Below are 22,267 nucleotides of genomic sequence, written 5' to 3'. Positions count from 1 at the left end.
CCGCAGTGGGAATGGGCCAAGTAAGACAATGGTGATGAGGGAATTTGTCCTCTGGGGTGAGGACAGACACACTGAGGCATACTCTAGGAGCGTGTGTGTGTGTGTGTGTGTGTGTGTGTGTGTGTGTGTGTGTGTGTGTGTGTGTGTATGTGTGTGTGTAGGGGGGATATTAAGCAAATGATCAGATCTTTTGTTCTTTTTGTTTGGGTTTTGGCCCAGTTGAAAAATGAATAAACACAGAAGTCAGATAGTAAACGACACAGCAAGTCAATCAATTGCTGCTCAATCTGGGCTGGGCCTTTTTGCCCTAATGACCTTCAATATTTCCTCCTTGCTGTAAATGTGAAGTGCTCCTTAGAAGAGAGGTAGGGAGGAAGAAGAGAGAAGAGAAAAAAGAGGGGAGGGGGGAGGGAGGACCAGCAAGGAAGGGAAGGACCTAACATCTTAACTCCACCAGAAGGAAATAGGGGAGCAATGAGGTCCAGACTCTTGCAAACCTGTCAATCAAATCCACTATTTAGCTCTCAAGGGGCGGTGCCAGTGGGAGGAGCGAGGAGAGGGGAAGGCTTACCTATCTACCCACAGCACAAGTCTGTGCTTTACAGGCCATCCTGGACCCTGGGTGAGCGAGACCCATTTAGGAATGATCATCATAATACCCATAATACCACAGGTTATCTGAGTGGGACTTGAACTCAGTACCCAGGCACTGTCTCTGAGCTTTTTTTTTTTTTTTTGCTCAAGGCTGGCACTCTTCCATCTGAACCACAGCTGCACTTCTGGGTTTTTGCTAGTTAATTAAAGAGTCTCTTGGACTTGTATGCCAGGGCTGGCTCTGAACCTTAGTTCTCAGATCTCAGCCTCCAGCATAGCTAGGATTATATAGGCAGGAGCCAACCATACCTGGCTCAGATATTGCCCTTTTAGAGCGACAGTTTGCAGAAGCATCTCAATATATATATATATATATATATATTTTTTTTTTTTTTGCCGGTCCTGAGGCTTGAACTCAGGGCCAGAGCACTGTCCTTGGGCTTTTTCCTTAAGGCTAGCACTCTGCCACTTGAGCCATAGTATCATTTCTATCTTTTTTTAAACGTATGTGGTACTGAGGAATTGAACCTGGGTCTTTGTGAATGCTAGGCAAGCACTCTACCACTAGGCCAAACTCCCGGCCAATATATATATATATATATATATATATATATATATATATATTTTTTTTTTTTTTTTTTTTTTTAAAAGCAGATTTCTAGCCTGGTTGACTCCCACTGCCCTCCTTCTGAGGGATCAGCAAAGCCTGGCTTTTAAATAAAGTTGCTGGGTGAGTCTAGCATACAACCAACATGGAGAAAGAGTGCGCTGCTGGAAAGATAGGTTTCCAAATCAGCTTTTGCTAATTGATTGGGGCAAGAATTTGGGCCCTTGTTTGCAAACAAGAGTGTTCTTTACAGCTTCGTTCTCATTTATTGAATGGAGCTGAGCCTCTCCCCTCTCAAGTCTTTTACTTGCTGCCTTCACTCCCCTTTTGTTCCTTGGTGACCCCAATTCCAAGGACTGTTAAGTCCAGCTCAGTGATTGCCTTCAGAAAAGCTGACCCCTCTCTGCTTTCCGGGGCACTGTCCTTTAGATAGAGTGGCACAGTTATGTGCATACATTTGCATAATTTTCATGACTTTGCATATGCTCACAACAAGCTTGGATTTCTTTCATTTGGATGGTCCTGTCCACATGATGCAACTCTGTCCCGATCTTTACAGCAAGCATTTTCTCCACAATTAAATCTGACCAAAGGGTTCCTTTGGTAGAGTCGATTACAGGTACAGCGTTAGTCGCAGCATCGCTGGTAGAATGGATGACTGTAGGGTACCAAGGCCTTCACTTTTGCTTTGTTTTTGAGGTTGAGCACTTCATTAGCTTTGTCCAGGCTAGCCTTGAACTCAGGGTCCCTTCTGCCTCTGCCTCCTGTGTGGCCGGAATCACAGGTGTGTGTCACCAACACTCAGCTTTCTGTCATCATCTGTGGTGGCTGCATTCTATTCTGTCGCAAGAACAGTGTCATTGTTCAGTTAAAAAAACAATCTCTTCATGGCAAGACATTACAGGTAGAGGGAGCAGAATGGACAAAGGCCAGGCAGCCAAACAGACAGATGTGAAAAATGATTGAGTGTGAAGTTTTCCCTGTGGTTGTCAGTTGCCCATAAACAGGTGAGGTTGCATGCAGAGAGAGGAACAGAAGTCTTCTTTTGGGGACCTTTAAAGGGTTGGGCTGGACCTGCTCTCATGGGGCTGGGGGTGGGACAGAAGACAGGTAGCTGTGGTCTGATGCTCAACACTCCATTCCCCGTGGTCAGGCTGCCTGGATCATCTCCTCAAATTGCGTTTCGGTGCAGTCCCACAAACCCCCAGCACAGCAGGCGCTGCTGTGGGCTGAGTCAACTCTCTTGTGGTGAGGAATCCCCAGCCAGGGCAAGGAGCTCAAGCCTGGAGCCGGAGGAGGGTGAGCTCAGGGTCAGGTGGTGCAAAGTGTGAGGATGTAGAATGGTGGCTTTCTTCTTCTAAACTTAAAAACCAACAGATGACAGTCTTAAGATCCTTAGCTAGCAGAGAAGAGGCACTGGTCCTGGGACTTGAACTCAGGGTTTCATGGTAGTTGATTAAGTGAGATAATAGCTCTAAAATACCCTAGGCAGAAGATGAAGATAAAAAGTGGTCCATGCAGCTTTTAGCCTGGAGTCTGGGCTCAGCAAAGAGCTGTCTCATTTGCCAGCCCTCACTCCTAAGACGGCTCCCTGAATCTTCTTGCCTCTGGTCTGGTCAGTATCCTTGGATATCTCATCTCGGATACAGACCCGCCACTCAGCCACTGCGGAAGTGAGCAAGGAGAGGCACGGGTGGATGTGGGCATTTGTTTCATCTTTTGCCATGGCTGGTAGCTCCTGGCAGTTTCTCTACTGGTGTCCTGCTTGGCTAGGACACACTGCAGCCTGACTCCTCTGTCTCCTGGGGAAAATAGCTGTCTCCTGCAGGGGTGACTCAGGATGGGAAGCCATGCTGTTTGGCTCTCTGCAGGATTCCTGCAAGCCGAGCTGGGGGTGGAAGTGGCTAGGACATTACTCAAGATAATCTCTTGCCAGGATGGGGGATGGGGTAGGGGGTGATTGAGGGCGTCTCTGTCCTGCTGGAAGCTTTCTGGGCACTGCATTGGCAACCCCCTCCCATCCCTTAATGGGCTACCAGCCTTCAGCTCTCAAGGACAGGGGAAACTGGGGGTCTGGGCTTGCCCTTAGCATTTGAGGGACATGAACCCACTGTCTTCAATTACATGGCCAAAGATGTCCCTTTAGACGTGGGGGTGTGTGTCCTGGGGCTTGGATGACTGGTGACTCCTAATCTGTCTCCTGGTTCCCATTTGCCCTCTCTTCTCTCTAAGCATCTTCTATGCTAAGTCAGCTACATCATCTCAAAATGCCGCTCAGTTCTTGACTTTCTGCCTTTAAGAACTCTCTCTCTCTCTCTCTCTCTCTCTCTCTCTCTCTCTCTCTCTCTCTCTCTCTCTCTCTCTCTCTCTCTCTCTCTCTCCCTCCCTCCCTCCCTCCCTCCCTCCCTCCTTCTCCCCCCCAACACATTCTTTTGTCAGTTCTAGGGCTTGAACTCTGAGTGTTGTCCCTGAGTTCTTTTGCTCAAGGCTCGCATTCTGGCACCTTGAGCCATGGCTCCACTTCTGGTTTTCTGGTGGTTCACTGGAGATGAGTCTCAGGGACTCCTGCCTGGGCTGGCTTCTTACCATGATCCTCAGATCTCAGCCTCTTGAGTAGCAAGGATTTGGGGCAAGAGCCACCACCAATTCCTGGCTCCTTTTCCTCGTATTGAGCCCTTTCTTCCTTCCTCTGAATTTCTACTCCAGTGTAGACCTGAGTACCTAAAGCTCGCTCGACCTTTGAAATGAGAATCGTGTCATCCCTCGCCCTGAACTAAGCAGAGGCAGCAGTGTGTGGTGGTGGTGAGTGGTTTGGGTCCCCACAGTGGCTGGGCTGTTGGGGTGGGATAATAACGTCCTTGGATTGTTGTAATAAATTACCTACCACAAACTTGGCAGTCAACGCAACAGTGGAAATTTATCTTTCCCCAACTCTGGAGCCTAGGAGCTTTAAATCAAGGCATCTTTGGGTCTTTTGGAAGAGGCTGCCTGGTATTGTTGGCTTTCCCTGGCCTGTGATGAATCTCTGTTGCTGTATTCATGTGGGCAGGGCCCTCTTTCCATGCCTGTGGCAGAAGCGATTGGGTTGCGGGCTTTCCCGTCCTCACTATCTTATATCTTCGTAAACAGAATCTTTGCAGGCCGTGGTCACAGGTTCTTGGTTTTAGGACTTGAGTATGTCTCCATGGAGGACATAAACCACCTCACTGAAGAGGGGAAGTAAGATCAATGTTATGGCAAATGATTTGACTTCATGTTTCAGACTTAGGGACCATAGAGGAAGGTGAGGTCATGACTGATTGCTATTGAGAAGTGCCATCTCCCATGGAAAAGATGGCAGATAGTTTTTCTGGCTTAAGATACTGGGAATGGTTGGTGTCATGGCTTCTTTTCAAAGTGAACACTCCCCCCCCCCCAATCCAGAACTGGGTGCTAGAGGTACACATCTGTCACCTTCGTTGCATGGGAGATTGGCATACAGAGGACTGTGGCTCAAGGCCAGCCAGGGCTCTGTCAGACTCCATAGAAGAAGAAGCAGGGTGCGGTGGTGTCTGCAGCCATCCCAGCTCCGATGCAAATATACAGATTGTGGTTCAGGCACATATGGCAAAAGGAAGTGAGACCCTCTCTCAGAACACAGCCAGTACATCCAAACTATCATCATTATTTTTTTTTTTTTTTGCCAGTTGCGGGGCTTGAACTCAGGGCCTGAGCACTGTCTTTGGACTTTTCTCAAGGCTAGAGCGCTACCACTTGAGCCACAGCACCACTTCCAGCTTTTTTCTATGTATGTGGTACCGAGGAATTGAACCTGGGCCTTCATGCATGCTAGGCAAGCACTTTAACCACTAGGCCAAACTCCCAGCCCCATCATTATTTATTTATTTTTATTTTTTGCTCTATGTAATCAAATAAAATCTGAGTAACGTGCAATGTTAAGAATTAATGCCATGATTATTTGGACCAGAAACATATGCCATAAAAGACTAAAAACTATACTTGAAGCTAGTGTGAAATCTTTTATTAAAGTAATATACAATTCTTGCTTTTTCTTTTTTTGTGTGGTTGATCAAGTGGCTTGAACTCAATGCCTGGGGGCTGTCCTTGAACTTTTTCACTCACAGCTAACACTGTACCACTTTGAGCCACAGCTCCACTTTCGTTTTCCTTGTGGTTCACTGGAGACAAGAGTCTCATGGACTTGGCTTCTCAGGCTGGCTTTGAACAGTGATCCTAAGCTCTCAACCTCCTGAGGAGCTGGGACGACAGGCGTGAACCACGAATGCCTGGCTTCTGAGACAACTGGTTTTCAAGGACGGCAAAGTTCCTGTCCCGGGTCACACAGCTTCTTGACATCAGAGCTTAGTTTCAGATGCTGGCTTTTGCCTTTCCACCCTCCCCATGCCACACCCCCCACCCCTGTCCTTTGCCTCCCAGAGCCTTAGGAAAATGTCTAGGTGTTGTTCTCTTTCCTCCTCCGGATCTTGGGCTGCTCCCAGCCTGGTATAGGAGACTCTGATTCTGGGGTGAGAGTCCCAAGGCCCTGTAGTCCCTGAGTTTGCATGCTGCCAGTGCCTCTGCTGTTCCAGGGAGCGACAGCCTTGCAGTCACGTAGCTAGAGACCGCAGGTGCGTCTGCTCCAGACCTTTTTTCAGAAGAAAATGCAATTAGGGTCTGGCAGTAGGCTGGCTTCTTCTCCGTTCTTGCCTTGGCTGCGGGATCAAAGGGTAGCATGCTGAGTTGTGTGTGTGTGTGTGTGTGTGTGTGTGTGTGTGTGTGCGCGTGCGCACGTCTGTGCCTGCACGTGTGCATTTGTGCATTTTGGTTAACCCCTTGCTGGTTTGAAAAATCCCCATCAGGATTCACAGGGGCCAAACTGACTCCTCATTTGTGCTCAGTCATAAGTCACATGCCTCGAGGACTTTTTCTGCCAGGTGCCAAGCACTGTGCCAAGCACTTTGTGTGTATAATCTCATTTTGAACCCATCACCCCTTGGCAGAATTAACGTTCCCTTTAATCCACACACCAGGTGACGATGTGGACACCGAGAGATGAAGCCCACTCAAAACAGGGGTCAGCCACCTGAAATCTCCAGAAGTGCCAGTCAAAAGAAAATATTTCTTTCTGTCAGTTAATTTTTCTCCAGTATTTATTATTATTATTATTATTATTATTATTATTATTATTTTTGGCCACACGAGCGGGAAGCTAACACAGGCTGCCACTGAAGGCTTAGCTGGGTGGTATTCTCATGTGCCCATCTTACCAGAGGACAAATTTCATTCCAGGATGCAGCTAGTTTATTTCTTTTTCGCATAAGGGTGAAGGCCCAGGCTTCTGGCCTCTGTTCACGAGGAGACAGTTCTTAAGTTGTAGGAGATAGTAGCCTGCATCCTGGCCCTCTTACAAGGTGGTGTCTTAGTTTTCAAAGCCAGGAATAGTCTTTCATCCAGTCTGTTAAGGCAGAGAATCACAAATCAGAAAATAATCATGGGAGGGCCATCCTATCTTCTTCTTCCTCTTTAATGCCATAATCTAGCCCTGGGAATGCTTGCCTGGACTCTGTGCTACTGGTTAGAATGAAGTCACAAACGACTTAACGTTTCCACTTACATGGAGAAGGCAAAATGTTGGTAGATGGGAGTTTACAGAGGGAGACTAGAAGGGTACTTGCCTGAGCCTTGCTAGGGTGTGGAGGGAGGTGATAGAGAGGAGATGGTTAATGGGTACAGAGCTGCAGCTGGATGGGGAGAAACGGCTCATGTTCTCTAGCTACTGAGGATTCACCATGGCTGACAATAACTAATTGACTTGTTTCGTAATAGCTCATAGAGATGGTTTTGAAATGATAAACGTCCGAGGTGATGGATGTGTCAGTTGTCCTGATTATCATTACACGTTCCCCATACACCCATTAAAAGCAATCTAGTCATTGGTTCTATGTGCATTTGAGGGGCAGAGGGCTGTTGTATGAGATTTCTCTGGGGTTCCTGAGGATATATCTGCCGCATTTTTGTAAAAAAAAATTTGTAAGTGCACAGAGATTCACAAGAAATAAAAGACCACTCACCTACATATAGTATCTTGATACTTTCTTTGTTCTGCTAAAATCATAAAACCTGTCCAGTGGACTTGCCGTTCGTATGTGTCTGTTCTCATGTTATTTTTCTGTCTCTTGCCTAATAAGGGATCACTATCAAAAGTTTGGCATTTAGTATCTCCATTGGGATTCGTATACTATTTCTATAAAGATGTGTGAACCACCCAGATTTCACCTCTTATGACTTTACTCTTTCCACTCACGACATATATATATTCTAATCCTTGGGCTTGAGCTTGAATTCAGGGGCCTGAGCTTGCTCAAGGCTAGCACTCTACCACTTTAGCCACCGTATGTATCACTTTTGGTCTTTTCTGTGTATGTGGTACCAAGGAATTGAACCCAGGGCTTCATGCATGCTAGGCAAGCATTCTACCATTAGGTTACCCTCCTGGCCCCTCTATTTTCTTGTATGCCAAGGTGACCAGATCTGAGAGAGGAAATGTTTTCCCACCTCTGTGTGGAATGTGATGTGACTTTTATCCCCTGGGTAAGTTTTTCCTGGTGGCCTTTGTCAGTCTCAGCAGCAGAAAGTTCCTGAAAAATTCTACATGAGTAGGAGACCAGGTCTTCCCAGGAAGACCTTGGGAAAAGAAAAGAGGCAAGAGGAGCTGTGCTTACTCATAAATCAACCAGAAGAAAATATTTAAAAAAACAAATAGCAACCACACTGTAAGTGTAGTTGTTTGGGTAATAAAATGGATGCATTACCACTGAAAAACGCATGAACCAACTCGGATATTTATGACTTATATAGTGAAAGTCACCAGCACATTTTATAATTTTACTTTCTCATGTTTTCTTTCGAGATTATGTTTGTAGGCATCTATCCACCTACACACACACACACAGACACACACACACAGACACACAGACAGACACACACACAGACACACACACACAGACACACAGACACACACACAGACACACACACACAGACACACAGACACACACACACAGACACACACACAGACACACACACACAGACACACACACAGACACACACACAGACACACAGACACAGACACACACAGACACACACACAGACACACAGACACACACACAGACACAGACACACAGACACACACACAGACACACACACACAGACACACAGACACACACACAGACACACACACAGAGACACACAGACACACACACACAGACACACACACAGACACACACACACAGACACACACACACAGACACACACACACAGACACACACAGACACAGACACACACACACAGACACACACAGACACACACACAGACACACACACACAGACACACAGACACACACACAGACACACACAGACACACACACAGACACACACACACAGAGACACACACACAGACACACACACACAGACACACACACAGACACACACACACAGACACACACAGACACACACACACACAGACACACACACAGACACACACACACACACACACACACACACACTGCATTTTTTCCTTAAAAGTAAGATGGGATTATATTACATATGCTATATAATGTAGTTATGATCATGTCTGTGAGAAGTAACTCATCATTTTTCTATTGGCTGTGCAATATTCTATTTTTTTTGCCAGTCCTGGGCTTGAGCTCAGGGCCTGAGCACTGTCCTTGGACTTTCTCAAGGTTAGAGCTCTACCACTGGAGCCTCAGCACCACTTCTGGCTTTTTTCTATATGTGGTACCGAGGAATCGAACCCGGGTCTTCATGCATGCCAGGCAAGCACTTTAATCACTAGGCCAAACTCCCAGCCCAATATTCTATTTTATAGAGGTTACAATAACTTGTTTAGCAAGTACCTGATAGGAATTCAGGAGAGTGATGATACTTTGTCATTACCAAATAAGGCCGAGCTATCTTTGTGGGTCCACCGACAATTATAGAAAGATGAATGCTGAGTCAAATGTTGAGTGTACACATTTGAAGATGAGAATAGCTCTCGCTAATTTCCCTCCTGAATTTCCATGGTTTCACGTAGCATAACTGGCAACACACACTTCCCTCACACTTGCACACTGGGTGTGTGAAACAACACACAACACACATCACACAAGAACCATGCTTTTTTTTTTTTTTTGCCAGTCTTGGGTTTGGGCTCAGGGCCTGAGCACTGTCCCTGGATGTTCTCAAGGCTAGAGCTCTACCACTTGAGCCACAGAACCACTTCTGGCTTTTTGCTACGTATGTGGTACCGAGGAATTGAACCCGGGTTTTCGTGCATGCTAGGCAAGCACTCTACCACTAGGCCAAACCCCCGGCCCAAGAACCATGCTTTTATAGGTTTGTTATCCTTACCTTTTCTTTTTTTCTGCCCATCACCTTGAATGTATCAAGTCTTTCTAGAGGAACATTAAAAATACTTGTTTCTGGCTGTTTGAAATATGTATTATTATAGACTATACCCACCTATCACTTAGCAGAACACCAAAATATGCTTCTAGCTGGCTATAATTATGTATTATGACTTCTCCCCACACCCTCTCCCTCCTACCCTCTTTTCTGCTCTCTCTTGCTGTGAAATTAATAGTTAAAAATATCTCTCCCGAGCCTGGAGTTTGGCCTAGTGGTAGAGTGCTTGCCTAGCATGCACAAAGATCCAGGTTCAATTCCTGGGTACCACAAACATAGAAACAGCTGGAAGTGGTGTGGAGGCTCAAGTGGTAGAGCTCTAGCCTTGAGAAAGCCCAAAGACAGTGGCTCAGGTCCTGAGTTCAAGACCTGGGACTGCCACACACACAAAATATATCCCTCCTTCCCTTTTTCCCCTTTCCTTTCCCCTCCTTCCTTCCTCTCCTTCTCTCTTTCTTTGTTTTGTTTTCTCAGAAAATATCTCACCATGTAGCCCAAGCTCTCCTAGAATTCAGCTTTCCTGCCTCAGTTCCTTGAGTGCTGGGATTCCACTCAGGGACCACTGTGCCTGCCTCCTAATTTCTATTAGTGAGACCAGCACTATTGAAGTTACAAACTGGAAAGTCAAGGGCTGTGTGACAAGAAGGGGACAGGGCTTGATGGCAGAGGACAGAGTTTTCAGGAAGAAGCAGTGAGCAGATATCTGGGACCCCAGGGCAGTGACAAAGCGAGGTGGATGCCCACATTGTATTTTATGCTGTCAGGAATCTCTCTCTGAAAATGCCCCCAGCAGAAGTTCCTCGAAGACATAATTCATCCTAAAACTCTCTGAAAAAGTCAAGTTTTTATGCACTCTGGAAACAACACAACGTTTTGGAACTTCATAAGCTCCCCACTGAGTATTTTTTCCCCTCTCCCCAAATACCAAAACCTTCAAGAAAACATCACTGATTTCCCACAGTAACCAACCAGTTTCCTGAATTTAGTTAATTGTCTGAACAGCCTTTGAAAGGATTTTTTTTAAAGAAAAAATAATCACAAACAAAACGTGTTCAATGTCCAGAATAGAAAAGTAAAACATGTAGACTATGGGTGGGAGAAATGCTATTCTTTTCATAAAATACAATAGTAATTGCCTTTGCAAAGTCCATGGCATCGTTCATAAAATGATACATGGGCAAAGCTTAACTTGTGGCATCAAAACAAATATGCCATCAAAGATGAGTGTAAGGAGCAGGTTTGTGTTCCGGGCTAGCTACAGCAGAGTCCCTTCCAGTGGGTTTGGGAGTGCTGGCCCACGTAGTTGAAGGAAGGGTTACACCCATCCAACTTCACCCTGCTCTCTCCCATTGGAGGGACTAGAGCTATAGCCCCAGTTGAGGGATACATCCTTTACTTGTCTGTTCAAGGTAGACTTATTTCAACAGGACTTGACTAAAGGTTGAGACCAGAGCTGGATATCAACAAACACAATTTTAAGGCAGATGGAACTGCTGGACAGGGGGGGAGGCTGCACCTTCTCCTCATGATGGTGGCCTTCCTAAGACATGTCACAGCTTATCATCCTGATGTCCTAGACAATCTGATGTACTCAGAGGCCCACACACAAAGCACACATATCCTATAGCCTCTTGGAAACCAGATATTCCTAAGAACAATTTATAGTAACAAAGAGCCTTTGTCTCCAGCTGAGGAATATGTCTGCCATGTCTCAGAGCCTGGGGGGGGGGGCACTGGACCCTGTAAAGGCAGACGACCTGTAGGAACACCCACCCACTGACAGGGCTCTTTTCTTTCTTTTAATGATAATGATCACAGTGGCCAGGTGACAGTAACCCCAACAGAATGTCTGTACTGTCCCTCATTTCCTTCCCAGGCCTAGAGAGGAGCCATGGATGGAAATTAGTTGAGAGAAGGAATGGAGGAAGCTGGGAGCCGTATTTCATAGTATTAACATGGAGTATGGGGATGGAATGCTCTTTTAATTTTTTTCAAGAGACTGTCACTGACAGACCGCAATGCATGATGGGCCTTCTCCATCATCAACTACAAGTTGACCGAGGTCCTCAGAGAAGTCCTGGAGGACACAGTGTGTGATAATGGCTCAAACCCATGAATCCTTTTTCTGTGTATGTGGTGAGGAATCGAACCCACAGTTTCATGCATGCTAGGCAAGCAGTCTACCATTAAGTTACATTCCCAGCCCTGAGCCACATTCTTAGTTCTTTGCTCTAGTTATTTTCTTGTGGGTTTTTTTTAATTCACTTTTTTTTTGCCTGAATTGGCTTTGGCATTAGGGCTTGTCTTACACTCCAACCCTCCCTTCACCTCCTGTGTAGCTGGAATTATAGGCAATAATAGGCTTGGTGGTTGAGATGAGATCTTAATAACATTCTACCTGGTAACATTTATTTCCCAAGCAACTGGGATTCCAGGCACAAGCCACTGCTTCTGGCCTGCCAAATTCTGTTTTCATCAAGAAGGAATAGAGAGCAGATTCAGACACAGTCTGTGGTAGAAATTATGGCAGTCTTTGGTCTGTCTATCTATGGGAGATAACTGGCTTCCCACATATAGGCGTGATATACATGAAGAAATAAACAATTCTCTAGCTTGCAAGTCTACTGGAATCATTTGAGAGGAGCTAAAGAGAATTACTGGCTGGAGAATTGATAACACTCTCCCAGGCTGCAAAATTGCTCATTTAAAGTGAACCACCAATGGGAGTTACTCAAACTTCAACAGATGAACAACTCATCTAGATGTGGTTAACACAGATAATTGTTTTAGAAAGTTTAACTGAGGTCAATTGGGAGCTGGGATCTATACGTAAGGCAACTGCTGATCACTGATTATGATTTGAGATGCAAAATTCCAGTAGAACTTGATTCTGTGATAAAGCCTGTCCAAAGTCTCCTATACAATAAACAATGCCACCTGAATCCTTCTTTTATGGGAAGGAGGAGCCAAAGTTTGTGTGTCCACATACAACCTTTTTTGAAAGGACAGATCGATCTCAATCAAAGTCACGGGCTAATGGTTTCAGGACCTTGGACAGAGGCACAGATCCTAGTGTTTAAAGAGCCAGTGCCTAAACTGAAGAAAGACCAAGAATCAATTCGGTGTTAGGAAAGCATTTGCAAAATGATGGCACTAAAGTCATTTTTGATGACTCTCATGTAGGAGAGTTTTAGAAAAATATTTACCTCATGGAAGGAATCTGCCTTAGGTGATCTACGATTTGCTGGGTGATATTCAGCAATTTATTTCTTTAAAGAAATAAATTGGGTCCTGAAGTAGAGCCATGCAATATTATGCCAGGATTGTCACTAGATGGAGGTGAGGTTTAGTGAAGTTCCCCTTTAAATGTGGGGATCCCGTCAGATAAGTGTTAATTCTTGGGGTGAGGAATGTACCCCTCAAGAAGGAATGCATTCTGTTGTTTCTCTTTGAAACAAAGACAGCACTTCTGTGTTTCTAAATACCATATTTCCAAGTTGCCTGAACCAAGCCTCAGTTTCCTTAAGTTATCATGTTTCATTTTTCCCCTAAATGACCTTGGTCCCTTCATCTTAAGGGAAGTACATGCAGAAGAGCTCTTGTATTTGTTGTTTGCTGACCATGCCTCAGTTTCCCCTAGTCTAGCCAGCTTCAGGATGATTTTGGATTCCTCATTAATGGAATTAAAGGATGACTTTAACCTAAACATCCACCTTGGATGACCAAAAAAGAAAAAGCTCCAGGACCAAGCTCCTGATTCAGGTGAGATTGTGTGAGACGCGAATAAACACCTAGAGAAGGCATCTGCTGAAGTGACCCTGGGCTTAAATGAAAGATCAGTCATTTCCCTGGCTACCTGGAGCAAGTTTAGTTGACTCTCCAATGACCCTCAGTGTTCTCATCTGAAAAGCAGAGGCACCAGCTTTCCTTCCAGACATGCTGGCACGAGTTAGATGGGAAGGAGAACTCACCAGCTCCTTAGTTGAGACACATCTAAAGCTTTCTCTCCAAGCTGTGAAGGAGTGTTGACAAAGCTTTATGCCATTTGGCTTTGGCCTGCTCTGCCCTTTCTTGTTTTGCTGGGTCACAAGGACTCAGCAATTCTGGTCTTTCCTGAATGAAGATTCTCATGGCCCTGACCAGCAGCTTCTCTGTGACCCTCTCAGCAATGCCTTTACTTTTCTGTACTTCCCCTAGATGTACAAGTCACTTTCTGTCTCTGAGTCGATGCCAGGTTGGGTTGTGACGGATAGTTTGTGGGTGGCTGTCAGGATTGATGATGGCTTGTGTGGGAAAACGCACAGTGAGTTTGAGTGAACCCACTAAAAAAAAAGTTCTACCTTACAGAGAAAGGTCAAGCAGACTGTTTTAATTATGATGCTGCTATAATCTATCTCATGCTTGGATGACCTAGGTTTGAAAAGTTGCAAAGCGATGCACTATTCCCAACTCTTAAAAAGACATAAAAATAATGTGATCTTTTGGAGAATGACTCAGACTCTTGCAGAACTGGTGAGGAGGTAGAATAAAGTGTTGGAGAGGGAGAGGTGTTGAGTGATTTTTAGCTTCATTTTGGATACAACTCATTCATGTCTTTGGACTCAGTATCCTTACTGTATATCCAGGGAACTGTTGGAGGCTTTGAAAAGTTCTGCCACCGGTCATCACCCAGTTTCCTACAGAAATGATCGTGCAGTCTATTTTGTGGAAGTTGAAACTCGGGAATGAAGAACGTTGAGGGTGGACACATGCAGTCACTGATTCACTGTCAATATGTGAAAATGGAGCCAGGTAACTTGAGGGGATGCGTGGGATTGGAGAGGATTCTAAGAGGGTGATACTAGCAAGTATCTCATAATCTTACATGTTGAGCAGAAACCCCCTTTATACAACTACTTTAAGTAAAATAAAAAAAGAGACTTTCCAAAGGTGACACAGCTTACACTCGGAGCCAATATCTTCAGTATTTGACCACGAGGGCACCTATTTGTCTTGCAGGTAACTGGGGGAAAGAAATAGAATTTGCAGAATGTTCTAGATGAAGACAATCCTTCAGAAATCTTCCAGGACGTGTTCAAGGACACATAATCACAGTGGATATGCTGGAATTTGAACCACTGACAATCGGACACCCAAGTCCAAGCAGATACTAGATTTCTCTTTGTGATTACAGCTGCCCACCGTCTCAGAGATGTACAGGGGATCAGATCAGAGGAGAAGCCACATGTGTACCTATGAATGGTGCTGTTTAGGATTTCAGGAGGTAGAGCTCTGTGCTCTTAAATTTGAAAATGGAGTTGGTAAAACAGGAGGCAGGTGGTTCTCTGATTTCATTCTAACTCTCAGCTTAATGTGTTAAGTGTAATGCCCATTGGAAAAACCATTTATGAGTTTTAAAGTGTTCTGAAATTTAGAGGAAATTCTATAAAGTGTGACAAGACAGGTACAGACAGACATACCTGATCTAAATAATATGTAGAATCTAAAATGAGTGTGTGTACTGGGGCTTGAACTCAGGGACTGGACACTGTTCTTGAGCTCTTTTTTGCTCAAGGCTAGCACTCTATCATTTGAGTCACAACTCCACTTCTGTCTTTGTCTCATGGACTATTTTGCCCAGGCTGTCTTCAAACCCTAGCAGCTAAGATTACAGGCATGAGCCACCGGCATCCAGCTAGAATCTAAAACTTTTGAACTCATCGAAGTAGGATATAGAATCCTGGTGTGAGAGGCTCAGGAAGACAGGCAGGGAAGGTGTCAGGAACAGCTGTCCAAGGGGATAAAGATTCAGTCAGATGAGAGGATATGTTTTACAGTTGGTTGTGTGGTGGAGTGACAGGTCAATAATATTGTAAATGGCAAAACAACCAAGAAAATCAATTCCAAATGTTCCATCGCAAATAAATGATTGGTGAGGTGGTAGTAGGTTAATTATCTTGATTTAATCATTCCACATTAAGTACATATATCAAAACATGACATTGCACCCTGCAAATGTACACAATTGTAACTGTTCAATTAAAAATAATATTCATAAAAAAGTCAGCAGTCTGCGATTGCTTGAATATACATATATACATATATACACACACAGATATATATGTATATGTATATGCACAAACCAAACACCAGTACGCACCATATTAGATTTTATTATAATACAAACAAGTCCACAAACACAATATATGGTCTACTTAAGAAAATAGGAACATTTACTAATGTTCAGTGGTGTCCTTCTATTCCATCCTTACAGCTGCAAGAGCTAACATAGCCACTGATTTACTTCACATAGACTCCCCTTGCTGGATGAAGTATCTTTCCCAGTTGTGAAGTGTTTGGCAATCTATTCCCCTGCCTTCTCATGGCCCATAGTCTGTCATCCTCTCCTTCACTTCCTCAGGAGACCAGCCTTGGAGTGGTTCAAGCAAATAGGCCTAGCACACACGTGAGAATCACTGCATTGTGCAAACCAAGGACACAGACCACACAGAAAGGAAGACGTCGCTGAGCAGTCTTTCACGGAGGCACCACAGAAACCCAGGCTAAGGTAACTGCACGACCTTAGTAGCAGCTGTTTTCGCTTCAATTCTAAAACTGGCCTAAAAGAAAAGGCCTACAAATATGTGAAGTTCAAAACAAAACAAACCCCAAGTGGAGCTGTGGCTCAAAGTGGTAGAATAGTAGCCTTGACCAAATAAAGAGCTCAGGGAAGGCTCCCAGGCCCTGAGATCAAACCCAAACAAACAAACAAAACCCAACTTTTCATTACAGTTCATAATTATGACTATAAATAATAATAAATTAGATGAGTGCCCGTGGCTTATGCTTGTAATACTAGCTGCTCTGAAAGCTGAGATCTGAGGATCCCAGTTCAAAGCTAGTCCAGCTAGGAAAATCCGTGAGACCCTTCTCTCCAGTTAGCCACCAAAAAGCCAGAAGTGGAAATATGGCTCCAGTGGTAGAGTGCCAGCCATGAGCTAGACAGCAAAAGGACAATGCCCAGGCCCTGAGTTCAAGCTCCAGTACTGGCACACACATGCACACACATGCACACACACACATACGCATAATAATAAATCATAAATTAAAGGTCTTGATACAATCTGAGATACGTTTTAGGAGACATATATTCATGTCATGTGGTACACATTCACGTGTATTTTTTCTGTCAAGGACAGTAATTGAACATTTTTTTTTAAAGATTATGTTGTAAGATAGAAAATATAGTCAGAAAGAAAAAGATGGAATTACTACCCTTACCCTTTGAGAGAACTCATTAATGTCTGAAGAAAGACTTCTTTTTTTTCCCCTTCTGAACACCAGTCCTTACTTTTTTAACGTACAATTCAAGACACAGAACTGAGAGCATTGAAATTCAGACTTAATTTTTCCATCTTCCAAACATCCTCAAAGAGGAATGATTCAACCTTTAAAGATATTTGCATAGAACCCTGACGCCAGTGGCTTATGCCTGCAATCCCGATTATTCAGGAGGCTGAGGTTTGAGGATCACGATGTGAAGCCAGTCCAGACAAGGAAAGTCCACGAGATACTTATCTCCAATGAACTATCAAAAAAGCTAGAAGTGGAGCTAGAGGCTCAAGTGGTAAAGTGCTAAACTTGAGCAAAAAAGCTCAGAGACAAGGTCTTGGCCCTGAGCTCAAGCCCCACGTCTCACACACACAGACACACACACACACACACACACACACACACACACACACACACACACACACGAAGATATTGCACTTAGCTTCGTTTCACATCTAGCTCCAACTTGTCTTCTTTTTTTCAGAGCTGTGTGTGTGTCTTAATACATAAATAAATAAATAACAAATAAATATATATGTGTGTATATATATATATATATTCGGAATAAGTAGCCTTTGGTCAGTGTTCATTCATAAGGGAATGAGGTGGCATTGTGCCAAGCACATAGTTAATGAACATATATTGTATCACACATGCTTGGCAGAAAACAAATAGAAGAGAAAGAAAGAAGTGTGGTTGAAGGCTGTGGGGGAATGAGGTCTCCTTGGACTTGTGGTCTAGGGAGCCAATGAGATGGGAGGTTGGAATTGTGAGCATCCATCAGTCCAGAAACTTCTTTATGCTTGTGAGTGGTGGCTTCGTGCTGCACCAGGGCCCTTCTAAGAGGCTCAGAGCTGTTGCCCTCACAGGAGGCCATACCTAAACACAAGCTCATTGTGTCTCATCTTCATCTCAAGAATCAGCCAGTTGTTCTGATGCTGGGGAAAGATTTGATGCTGTCTCAGGTTTTTCGGGGGGGGGGTCCTCCTTCCTGAAGATTTTGCACGAGGAACTTTGGGCTTGATCACATAGTCTCTTTTGCTTCACTTGAGAATCAAATCCTTGGGTCTCACAATTCTCCATTCTAATCACGTCAATGAAGTAAGAAGTTGTAGCTACTCAGGAAGCTGAGGTTTGAGGATCGTGGTTCTCAGGCAGCCCAGGTAGGGAAGCCTATGAGACTCTTACCCCCAGTGAACCATCCAAATGCCAGAAATGGAGGTGTGGTTCAAATGGTAGAGTGCTAGCCTTGAGTGAAAAAGCTCAGGGACAGCACCTAGGCCTTGAGTCCAAGCCCCAGGACTGGCACAACGTAAAAACAAAAAGAAAAAGAGTAGAAACTTGGAGTGGCTCAAAGCTGCATTTAACTTTGGGTTTGTGTTTGCTGGGCTCCTTTATTTCCCCTCCATTCATTTGTCGCAAACATTCTTTAAAAAAAGGTAGAGACATGGCATCCAATTTAGAGACCAAATGTAATAACATTTCAGCCTAAGGAAGCAAGCGTTCCAGGTGGGCTGTCTGCTTCGTTGTTGTTGGTTTGCTTGGGGACCTGGCAATAGCATGCAGCTACTCTCAAATCATTTTAGAATATTTCTTCCCAAACTGGGAATATGTTCAACTACTGGGAATCGGAGGAACTGGTAAATACAAAATTCAGAACACAAGGGAGCTTCAGCAGAGATTTCCCTTTCAACACACATCTCACAGGGCACAGAGCGCAATCCTATATGCAGATGTGTGTGTGTGTGTGTGTGTGTGTGTGTGTGTGTGTGTGTGTCACATGAATGAGAATTCCCAGGGACAACTCTATTATGAATTACATATTAGAACTCTTCTTACCTTGGATAGGCAAAGGAAGAATAAATATACACGTATACATTTTTTTAAATCATCTTGCAAAGGGTCTGGGTTAAATAGCTTCCCTAAGAACTCTGCCCTTGGTGGGTCATTTTGCATTGGACGGGCCAGCATTTGCCAGCACCTTGTCATAGCTCACTCTTTTCTGCATTCCTTGGCAGTGCCTTGACTAGACTAAAGGAACAGGGCACTTCTCCGCTCCTGACCCTTAAATAGTACATTCAGTTAGCAAAAATCACTTCAAATAAACACCATTTAGCAAGGGCTATAGCAGGCAAAGGTGCAGGGTTGGTGACTGGACACAGAAATGGCTCCTCTAGGCAGCTTGTGTGGTTCCTCCACAAGCCTTTTTAAATGAAGAGACCAGCAACAGCCAACATAGGCAAGAAGGGGCTTGCTTTTTTGTTTTTCTGGGCTCAAGAATTCCTCCTTTATCTCCCCCATCCCTGTACACCAGGCACAAGGGTCTTTGTTTTGGAGGAGAAAGAGAGAGAGACAGAGAGTGAGGAGAGATAAAATCTATACATCGTAGCGAATAGAAAAGTGAATAGTAGATCCTCCTGGTAGAAGGATCAGAGTTTCACTGGTGTGGGGACTTCTCACAGAGACCCCAGCCAGAGTCTGCATGGAATTCAGTACACCTCTTTCCCCTAAGGTGATATTCTGTGCTATTGCAGCATCACACTTCTCTCCAGGGCCAGGGGCACCTAAAAAAAAAAAAAGAATCTCAAGCCAGTCAGCCAGCGCTTGACTGAAATGACCCAGGAATGCCATATATGACCTCAGCTCTTGGAAGAAGAGTTGTGGCTCAGCCACATGCTACGGTGGCATGAATGGATGGTCTCCAGTGACTACGACATGGTCCCAGCATTACATCTGCCCACAGCCGATTCCACCACTGTGGTCTTTGCCCATCTCGAGATGATGGCACCATTTCCGGCAGCATCTTCAGACTGGTAAGAACAGGTGGTCTGCAGGATTGTGTAAAAGCAGACAGAACTAATAAGACAAGACCCCCCCCTTTTCCTTGTTGGGTTTCAGACTTTGTTTCTCTCCCCGACCTCCCCCCATCTTGTTTACCAGTCTAAGCTGCTTGGTCTGTGGACAGAGAAATCAGGGCTCGATCTCTGAACCAGAGCTGTTCAACCAACCCTAAGACCAAAAGGATGCCTCCGAGACACACACACGTGCCTCGACTAGTGGAGTCACGGGGAGACTTTTATAGGCTTGCCATTTTTGTCATACTGGTAGACCAGCATCTTGATGCAGCGTGAGTTCGCCGGTGAGATCCAGGGGCTACTGGTGATGGAAAAGTTATGGTTGGTGTAGAACTGGACAGGTTGTTTCTGGCACTTGAAGAAGGCTCGAAGCGTGGCCGAGGCCATGGTGCGGAACCTCTTGCTGATGAAGCAGTAGAGGAAGAAGTTGATGGCCGTGTTGAGAAGAGCCAACATGTTCGCCACGTCGGACATGATGTGAACCAGCCAGGGGTTCTGGATGGGCGCCCCGTAGACATGGTAGAGGATCATGATCACACGTGGGGCCCAGAGCGTGGCAAAGATGGAGGTGATGGTGAACAGGATGGCTGTGGTTTTCCCCGTGGAATAGCCTCGGAGGCGGAAATGGCTCTTCCTCCTGAGTTTGTACACGATGATGGAGTTGAGGATGAAGAAGATGGAGCAGGGGATAAGATACACGGTGAAGCAGTGGATCCAGATGAGGACGTGGTGCACAGAGGTGCTGATGTAGTCTTCCATCCAGATGTTGGGCCACCAGTAGTAAGGGATGCTGGTGACGAAGCAAGAGACATACACGGTGACGATGACTTTCCGAGTGCGGGCTGGGTAGGACACGGTGTGGTACTTGAGAGGATGACACACGGCGATGTACCTGTCGATGGTTAGCGGGACTGTAATCCAAATGGAGGTGTGAATGGAAGAGAACTCCAGAACTTCTATGATCTTATCCGGAACCTGAGGTATGGAGATGTTCAAGATGAAATCTTCCAACAGGAAGTCCACAAAGACAATGAAGAAGAGGACCAGGATGTCGGCAGCGGCTAGGGCCAGGAGATAATTGTAGGAGGATTTCTGTCTTCTGGCCACTAGCTGGGAAAGGATGATGACAGTCAGGATATTGGCTGTGGGGAGAAGAGAACTGGGTTTGTTTCTGGAGCAGAGATGACAAGATGACTTCACAAGGCTACCAGGAAGGCCCCGGGGGGAAGTTTGGGGGTTTTTTTGGGGGGGGGGACATTCAAATGGAAGGCAAGAAAGGATCGAACTTAATGATTCCATGAGACAGCCTTTCCATCACACATGGCACCTCTTAGGGACACCTGGAAGCTACTGGAAAGTTCTGCACGCCGTCTAGTTCTTTTGTTCCTCTGATAGCCACAAAAGGGAGGTTACTGCTGTATCGACTTTAGAAATGAGACCTGGGGCTCTGAGAGATGGCAGGACACAATGTTCCTTTGGCATGGAGGAAGTGAGGCCGGGGTGCTGTCTCCTGATCTGCAAAGTGCCTGAATGAAATAACTACATAATCCCCCCGCCCCCGTCCCCCTCCCCTGTCTCTCTCTGTCACACACACACACACACACACACACACACACACACACACACACACACACACACACACACACTCAGATGAAACACAGGGCCTTGAGCAAGCCAGACAAGGGCTCACCACCTAGTTAACAGCCTCAGCTCTGCACGGTCTCAAGAATGCTTTTACAACTTAGATCTTAGGACCTTTTCTCTTTAAAGTGGATTTATAACTGAAGGGGAAGAGTTGATTTTGACCTTCAGATTAATTAAAAAATAAATCACAATGATTTTTTTTTGGAATAGGCAATCTACAACCACGGTGCATAATTAAAAATAATAGCAGAGAAGTGTAGTTTTTCTCTTCTACTCTATCTCCCTCTACCTGAATTTCGGTTCCCTCAGGGCTGTCCCAGCCACTAAATAACTGATATGCCTATATGCCTGTGTAACATGTATGCATGCAGTTTCTGCACAGGGTAGCCATTTGTTTTTTGTCTCAAGGTCAGATGTGGGCTAGAGAAAGCACGTGTTCAATTTCTGGTCCATTTTCAAACCAAATTTCTCCCTGAGGAAGACACATTTGGGAAGCCTCTGGGGAGTCACCTGAAATGTCATTTCACTATGTCATTTCTGGGAGTTTTTCTACACATTTGGTTCTTATTCATTCTCACGGTCAGCCAGGAAATTTCAGCGATATTAATCCTGTTTTGCAAATGAGGGGGTCACAGAGGGCTTATATCCTTTGGTCTGAGGTTCAGTGGCAAAATTAGAATCTCATCTCCTTCTCCTTGCCTCCATCTCTTTCCCTTCCTCCCTCCTTCTCTTCCTGTCTTTTCTTCCTCCCTTCTTCCCTCTAAACACCCCTCCTTTCCTCTTTCTCCCATCCT

The 22,267-nt window shown here is 45.1% G+C and overlaps 1 protein-coding gene across 1 annotated transcript in view; it reads right to left on the bottom strand.

The window, feature by feature from the left end:
• Positions 1-20,036: 20,036 nt before the first annotated feature.
• The window catches only part of Gpr139 (G protein-coupled receptor 139), a 32,036-nt gene continuing 29,805 nt past the window's right edge, over positions 20,037-22,267 (bottom strand). Inside the window, exon 2 of the mRNA XM_090357727.1 lies at positions 20,037-20,971. Within this exon, the coding sequence (XP_090213853.1) occupies positions 20,037-20,971 (935 nt within the window). The remainder of the gene's footprint in view (positions 20,972-22,267) is intronic.

This window comes from Megascapheus bottae, chromosome 25 (assembly GCF_031878675.1).
Source record: "Megascapheus bottae isolate mThoBot1 chromosome 25, mThoBot2.hap1, whole genome shotgun sequence".
Lineage (NCBI taxonomy): Eukaryota > Metazoa > Chordata > Mammalia > Rodentia > Geomyidae > Megascapheus > Megascapheus bottae.
Note: the sequence above shows the minus strand (reverse complement) of the source record. Positions and strands in the feature narration are given on the sequence as shown.